The sequence below is a fragment of the Photinus pyralis genome, unplaced genomic scaffold (genome assembly GCF_008802855.1).
Source record: "Photinus pyralis isolate 1611_PpyrPB1 unplaced genomic scaffold, Ppyr1.3 Ppyr1.4_LG7, whole genome shotgun sequence".
NCBI classification, from domain to species: domain Eukaryota; kingdom Metazoa; phylum Arthropoda; class Insecta; order Coleoptera; family Lampyridae; genus Photinus; species Photinus pyralis.
The window spans coordinates 13826633-13834737 of record NW_022170738.1 but is presented as its reverse complement, the minus strand read 5'-3'; the positions used below and the strand labels follow the sequence as shown (position 1 = coordinate 13834737).

Sequence of the window (8105 nt, the reverse complement as noted above, 5' to 3'; positions counted from 1 at the left end):
TTTATTTCTTATATTTTGTAAATATCATATTAATGTGCGCATTCGATGCGTAATAACATTGTATATACAATGGTAATATTAACTGTCTACAAAATATTTATTAATGCTTTTTAAGACATATTCTGTCTATATTGCAACGTAAATTTAATTACGTGGTTTTATTTATTACAACTAATTAACAATACATTTATGACAGTCTTGAAATTGATTAATTTATAATAGTAAAAGTATTGTCACTCACGAATAATGGCGCGAACCATTTATTACTTATAGGCGTTCTCATTGCAACTAAACTGTAACGTAATCCGATTTGCTTATATAGTCAAGTCGAAGGTTCCCGAGCGGTCGCGAACATTCTAGAATAAAATACGTCATATTTCTCGAAAAGATTACGTCACATCCGCTCTCATATTTTATCGCCGATGACAAATCTTTCATGGCGCCTCAATTTCTATGGAAATTTCCGGAACGTTGGCTGCAGTATAGTAATTTAAAATGGTAAAACTTTATAATTTAGCGATAAAAAACTTCATCTGGATTCTAGAGGAATGTTGGGGGACACTTACTGTAACATCAAAAATGCGACTTGTGAGTTCATCGTTTCCCATAGTATAGAATAGGTACCAGATATTAAATCCCTTACCAGATATTAAATCCCTTGTTTATTTAGTCTTGTTCCTTAGTACAAAGGTTTGCTTATAAATAGAGATATGGTATATGGGGTGTGCGATCAATTGTAGTTATTCAGAAAATTGTGTATATACAGGGTCTCCCGGAAACGTATTTACAACAGCCAACCACGTGTTTCTTAAACCGAAATTAGTCGATTTAAGTAAACCTTCGTTTAAAGTTGCCGAGTTTGGGCTATATAAGGCCCTGCAATTTTTTGTGTATTGAAGTTAAAACAGTCTATACGACTTTGCCAAAATGTATACTGTTGACATAACTTTATGCGACAAAAAACTTCCAAAATTATTATTGATATCAAACCATGGGCGTAGATCTTGATTTTATTCATTAATTGCACGTTTCCAATTTCTTCGGCACTAATAACGCACCCCCAAAATCGTGCGATTTCACCAAAGAGTAACTAATATTAATGTATTACCTATTTGAAGGGTTAACCCTTTCTTTTGGGGTTATTTCAAATAATTGGTTTACGTCAATACACCCCGAAATATCCACGAATTCGAATTAAGAATAAAAGTTCCTTTTTTGAAATATTAAAACCGACGATTTTTGAATCACCCATTATTAATTATTAACCATTATAACTGCCAACTTGCTTGTTGTTGTTACTTGTATGATTTAGTTGAATGAGAAGGTGTATGCATCGGTAATTTTCCAAATGACCATAAAAGAAAATCGCGGTATTTCATACAAGTGAGGGTCGATTGGGTTTGCAATTTGACCAAGTAGCAAGGTGGAAGGTCGACATCTCTGCGAATTTATTCATCGCAAGATTCTTGCACAACTACAACCTTAAGTAAAACAATAATGCTGGTTCGTAAACAATAAACACAAATGCATATCTTATTTTTCAGTAGGTAACCTTGCTTTAATGCTTCATCGGTAACTGACCTACCTTCAAACCTTGATCTTTCCATACCTTCATGCAGTGGAATTCTACACGAACCAGAAGAAAAGATTGTAATGAGATGTGGAATGTTTACGTAGGTCAACCGATCCAGCTACCATCATTTAATCTACCCTTATTATCATCTTAACATCTTATTCGCACTACTACACCCCGAAACGAAACTATGCATCCGCAAAATATAATGTTTCTGACCTACCTTACACATTGTTGGCACCAAAGCTTCATCAGTAAAAGAGACGACCTTTTCCACCTCCAAAATATTACGAGTTCGCATCGTTGAAGCAAGGTTTCCTAGTTCCAATCGTTCTCTGAGTCAAGATTTTTTCGAGGACTGCTTAACCAGCGACGCAACTTGAACGAGTTGGGTCTGTGTGCAAAATAACATTTTTCGGTTATTGTAGTTAAAATGACGAATGTCCAAGCTCATACCTCTTGCAAGATATGAAATCACAGCGAGGATCTCATTAATTTTTTTGAATTGATAGGAATATAAACTGTTGAAAGTTCAAAACTTCAAACCAAAATGTCGAGTCATAATACAAATGTCAAAATCTATAGTAGAACGTGGAGCTATAAATTGAAGCTTTGACGTTTATACTTTGGATTCCGATTGCTGTCTCTTATTTCTCATAAGCCCTTAAAGTTGTTGGTCTGCAAATTACATATTCCAATGTACTCGTTTTTTTGGCAAATAACCTGCACGTTAAGTTTGACGTTTCTGATACATCACAGGACTGATTGATAATTGAAATATGAAAATGCGCATACCAGCATTGTTATTCATGATCTATCGCAAGAAAATATATATTATCGTTTCAATTCCGATTTTACCGGCAAACGATAAACGTGAATTGGGCCGCATTTTTGGTGGCATTTTAATAGGTTTGAATGAGTAGGCTAACTTATTTCAAATGTCACGCGAAGTACGATATAAAATGATCGAAAACGAATGGACTGATTTCGATGAAATGTTGCAGGTGGATTTTTTATAAAATTTGTAGGTTGGAGTTCGTGAATTGGAAATGTAGGCTAAAAAATAAGGAAGGCCCTTTTGACATCTCCGTTATTATTAACCGAATTGCATTGCATTCAGAATGAGCATAGCTTTAGCCATATAATACGCAATGCCAAGCTATACCCACCAGGAGCTCGTTTGCTATATTTATTATTATATATTTATTGTTATTTATTTCCGTTGTACCATTGAACATGCGACAATCTATCAAAAAATTACTTTTCTGGTCAGTTTTACAGACTAGCTGCTTTGTTGTGAATAGGTATAGGTATTTACGGTTTTACGAGGGTAGTGCCAAAAATTCGGCTTAACATAGATCCATAAGTATAGGGTAAGTCGAAATTGCAGTCGGATCTCGGCTTCTGCTGTTAAGTACTGCGGGCGTTATTATTACGAAAGAACAATTAAAATGATTTTTTTTAGATTTCAAATAATGTGCACCTTGTTAGTAAAAGATCCCGACATAGACAACCTGTTACAAATAACCCAAACATTTTTTTTTAGTAATTGGTCAATAGACAGTTGAATAGGAATTTAACACACTAAACTATTCAACTGTCTACTTTCTGACCCCGTTTTGAGCTTTACCACCATGGATTCCCACCAAGAAATTGGTCAATAGTTGGTCTTTGATGTAGGCAAAGAGTAATATTGTGCATTGTTTGATGTAGTTGGAGCACAGATTTAAAGATTGTTTAAATCTGTGGTTGTAGGTAATGGGTATCCTATCCGCAATGCCGCATTGTCTGAATGGCTGCCTACATACGTATTCTTTTCCATCGATTGCATGATGCTATGTAGAATACAGGATGCCCATTATGTGTGGAATATAGTATACATCTCGGTAAATATCGACTGTATACAAAATTTGTCTACATTCCCTTAATAAGGCAGCATTCAATTGTTCTTATCTTAAAAAACGAAAAACAATTGAGTATTTTTAAATGGCAGTGCACCTTTTCATTAGGCTCATTTGATAGAGATTTTTTTTCTCTTTTTATTTTTATTTTTTTTATTTTTTATTTTTATTTTTGCCTTCATTTTTGAGTGGGCGAGGTTTCAGCCAAGGCTGCTTTACCAGCCCAACCCACTATACATTTACAAATATCCATGCCCGAACCCGGATTCCAACCAGGGACCACAGTCCAGCTTTAACTGAACTGCGTCACACGGGCCGGCAACACCATTGTCGATGACGTAATATGTTAGAACCCTTTTACAAGAAATTTTTCAAAAAAAAATTACTATACACAGTCATTTGTTTTATTTTCATGTAGGATATCTAGATTAAGGGTTATTGACGTAATTATAATAATTTTTTTTTAATGTTCTAGTATTAGGGTACTAACATCGAAAAGAGAAAAAAATCTCTATCAAATTAGCCTAATGAAAAGGTGCACAGCGAGTTCAATTGTTTTTCGTTACCTACTCATTTGTTTTTTTAAATAAAAACAACTGAATGTCGTAGTCATTTAGTGAAATCCGTTATTTCACGAAAAGCCTAGTTCGATGCCTAATAATTTAGTGAAACGCTGACAATTTGACGTGTGGGGTAGCGTGTGGTCTGCGCGTTATCCCTTCCCCTTCTAGAACGATTAGGGATACCATTTATCAATCTCGAAGGGGAAGGGAATCCAATCGCTTGGCCCTAGAAAGTACACTGTGCCACAGTTTCATACCAAATTCAACAGTTTTCATCTAGTCTTCTTAAAGTTTTGTTCAAAATCGTCTAAATTTTTTCTCCAAGGTCTCCTAAACTGATTCCTAAGTCCCTCTAACATTCTCCTGTTATGCTTTTCAAGTTCTTGTTAATTTACTTTCCTCAAATTATATTCCAGTTTTCAACTAATTTTATTCTCAGGCCGATTACCGAAGTTATCCTTAAACTCCCTAGCTCCAATGAGCTCTTTTCATTCATTTTATGTTTCCTTCTAGTTTTTTCAATGTTCCTGCCAGCTTCTCCCACATTCCTCTGCGCGTTATCTTTTACTGATTCCCAAGCTCCCAAGCTCACCTCAAATTCCTTTGTAAGTTTTCCCCTCATGTTTCCTTCAAATTTTCTTTAGTTTTGATCAAATTCTCCACCAGTTCCGTTCTCAAACGCCCTCACGTTGTTCTCAAGTTCTTCACTATGAACATTTGAGGTCCATAAAGTTAGCAACGAACATTTCCAGGAATTCCACGTCATGCCCTGTATGCGTATAACCAAAACGATTAGCAACAACAGTTAGCAACAAACGATGGACCGAAAAAATTACCTTTACCATCTGTTGATTTGTTGTAATTGAATGTACAAAATCTTAATTGTTAACTAATGCCCCATGCGCTTGTGGGGATGCCTCCATGTCTCAGGTTTATGTGTAAAACTTTGACTTCCGTAAAGTAGGGAGGGATTGCCATGATTTGTGTACCTACTTAGGGTAGGGTGACTCGTAACACTCATGAATGTGTGTGTCTTGTTATATGGCACTAATACCTTCCAATCGGATGCTAGAATCGAAATGTATTCTAGAGCTAACGCACAAAAGGATTTGGGGCCCTTGAAGTTTGGCGTCTAAGCAGCCGCAACCCAGGTCCGGCGTATCCATGGGCGGCACCCCATTTTTAATATACTTTAGTTTAGTCTATACCTACACATGTGGCCAATTCAGGGGAGTATTACGAGGCACCAGTAGTCGTTACGGATATCTGAGCTTTATACCAGCTTTATACCAATGTCATTATGTGGAAATTGGGCTTAATTGGGGGCTCCGCAAGCATAGGGGATCCTACTTTAAACGATCCGATCATGTGCCATTCCTGTTTTTAAATTTAAGCGGGAACTGTGTTTTGATTCTGGGATTTCAACGTTCCACTTTAAATTTGTCATGTTGGCTTCGAACCTGCGGGTGGGATAAGATCAGTACAATTTTTTTATTTGTTTCCAGGTGAAAACGCACGTATCCAGGAAAAAATTGATAACTTTTTTAATATATTGATCGATATCGATACAAATCCAATACCTATAGCAGACGAAATGGGATATCCGAAACAGTGCTTTAATTGCATGTGTGCAGGTTATTTTTTCGATGCCAGCCTTGTCCTGTTGTGGTTTTTGGGTTTGGATATTCATAGCAGTAACCTAGATTGCAAACGTTTCAGTAATGTAAGGTGCTTACCAGCAGCATTAAATTTCCTCACATCACAATCTCCACCCCAATCAAGTAAAAGAAATCTGACGAATGGTGGTGGTGTTGAAATGACTTTTCAAAAAGTGAAACCAGCTCGATGTAATGAACCACGATTTCAAAAACGGAAACAAAAATAGAGCAACAAATAAATATTTTTCACTTTCGTAAACAATGTTATTTATAAAAAATAATTAATTAATTGCGCTATTAACTAAGACTAATTATATACAGAGATAGGTAGTAACAATTTTCCTCAAGCCTTATCTCGTACGAGTACGAGAATTGGGTAAGTAACTAAACGAAAATCGTAGATCGGTTTTAAAGTAGGTACGCACCAGCATTGCATACGTTCACGCGGTCGGTCACTTTTGCACTTATTACGTTATCTTTGGAAAAAGTAGAGAAGCCAACGACTCAATGATTGGCATTTATGCATGCGCTATCAATGAATGCCCGATGTCTCAGCTCCGCGTTACTCTCGGACGTATAGCTTCTAGCGATCCCTTTAACGTTTTGGGATGTTTCGTACAGAGGTGTTTGGGATGTAAAACATATTCCATTCGATTTGTTGCCAACGGCACCATTGACCTAAAATGTTTAGGTCTCAAATGAGCAATTTAAATTAACTGACTTGTACCTGCACGATCTTCTTCGCCGTTTTCTTCATGTACGTTTGCTTGTAAAAATCTGAAAATAAAAAGTAGAACATGACTGCATGAAGACCAATCCACCACACGAATGCTTTGGGGTAGTCGCAATCGATGAACAACAGTTGAAACGCGTGGAGCATCACCAAGACAAACTGAACCTGTTTCCAACAAGCATTAACGTCATTTCAAAATCTGGAGTAGTTACCATTTGAAGTGCGGTTAAATATTTCTTCCACCATAAGTACTTTTGCATTCGCGGACCCATTGCTGCAAGCAGGTAGTATGTGTACATAACAATATGGACGAACGTGTTTAGAAAACCAAAGAACGAGGAATGACCACCTGGCGTAAACTTAACGCCAAACCATACCGACAAGGGCATTATTCCGTGATGTATTACATGCAGCGTTGAGATGTGGTTATTCTTCTTGCGCAAAACGAAGAAAATCTACGAGAACATGCAGTACGAGGTTTAAATGGCTGCCTATCACTTACTGTGTCAAAAAATTCGGTGAATTTGGATATATAGTACCACCAACACCCATGTGCCATCTAAAAATTTTGTAAAGGATCAAATGGTGACGGAATTGACTTACCCTAAGTGCCCTCGCATCATTGGAATAGTCGACCGGTTGGCACTTAAAGCTGTAGTGGGTTAACCAACCGCCTATTATGCTCTGTAAGTTTAAAACTAGCAAATTGAATTTAGTAGTATTATAATCGTAACTTACCTCGTTAAATAACCATGCACTAAATAGCACCTGCGCCAAATTGTACACAATTAAAATTCGGGTAAGATTGAGTGGTTTGCGATTTTCCATAAGCTTAGGCCCCAATACTTTAACAAAGTAGGCGTATGATAGGCAAATGCACAAGGTGGGAAGCGGAGATTCCATTAACGGCCAGTCTTTCACCCTTGGATCTGGAAATTAAGAGGTTTTCAAAGTGGTACGTTATTAAAAATCTAACTTACCGCTTTGATTGTCCATAATGTCTCGATACCCGTCAACGATAGTCCAAACCGAAAGTGCCATTCTGAATCTGAAACGAAACCCACGTTATTTGTACAATAACATTTTCAAACAATGTAAATACTAACAGAATTGTGACACTATTATTTTAAATGATTTTATGCTGAAGAGCACTTTATTGTTAGCAATTATAAACAATGATTACAATAATATATGCAATGTATAACGTAACACACTGCAGCATGCTTCACTCTTCAATTCCCTTATACTCCTTGGGCTACTGAACCATATGCATCCTAATGACGAAAGTTGATTAATAACATACAATTACCAACATTAACTGGTGTAACAAGAGTAATTAATTTATGATAGGTAGATAAGTAACCTTGCTGAGGAAATAATTGTTTACAGACGTCTATAGTGGATCTAACAGGTTGTAAACGAATAGCACGTCAGTCATTTTGGTTTTTATAAACGGCCGTTTTGCGTCAACGCCTTGCTATTTGCGTGGTTAGTTTAGGCAGAATAGTGCGAAAAGTGTTTTGACAGTGTGGTGCCTTATATATTTTACTCCCTAAAGGTGTCGTCTGAACCTTAGGCCCAGTATTGGGCATTTCAGATTGAATTGGTGCAACCTCCGAATGTATTTTGTTTGCCTAAACAAGCGGAGAACGAAAATTTTCTGACACAAATCATTCT

General features: G+C 36.7%; 1 protein-coding gene across 1 annotated transcript; it reads right to left on the bottom strand.

Moving 5' to 3' along the window:
* Window positions 1-5937: 5937 nt before the first annotated feature.
* LOC116177065 (elongation of very long chain fatty acids protein AAEL008004-like) lies at window positions 5938-7688 on the bottom strand. Its single transcript, XM_031495926.1, has 8 exons — window positions 7535-7688; window positions 7409-7476; window positions 7167-7357; window positions 7032-7112; window positions 6931-6987; window positions 6641-6883; window positions 6423-6593; window positions 5938-6373 (listed from the first exon to the last, which is right to left on the bottom strand). Exons 2-8 carry the CDS (start codon window positions 7467-7469, stop codon window positions 6200-6202), a joined length of 978 nt encoding a protein of 325 aa, XP_031351786.1. The 5' UTR covers window positions 7470-7476; window positions 7535-7688; the 3' UTR covers window positions 5938-6199.
* Between the last annotated feature and the right edge of the window lie 417 nt (window positions 7689-8105).

Coding starts and splice junctions, on each gene's coding strand:
- LOC116177065 (XM_031495926.1), bottom strand. CDS start 7,469: ATGGCACTTTCGGTTTGGACTATCGTTGACGGGTATCGAGACATTATG. Junction 7,358..7,408: donor CATTATGGACAATCAAAGCG/GTAAGTTAGATT, acceptor CTTAATTTCCAG/ATCCAAGGGTGAAAGACTGG. Junction 6,884..6,930: donor TCACCGAATTTTTTGACACA/GTAAGTGATAGG, acceptor ATGTTCTCGTAG/ATTTTCTTCGTTTTGCGCAA.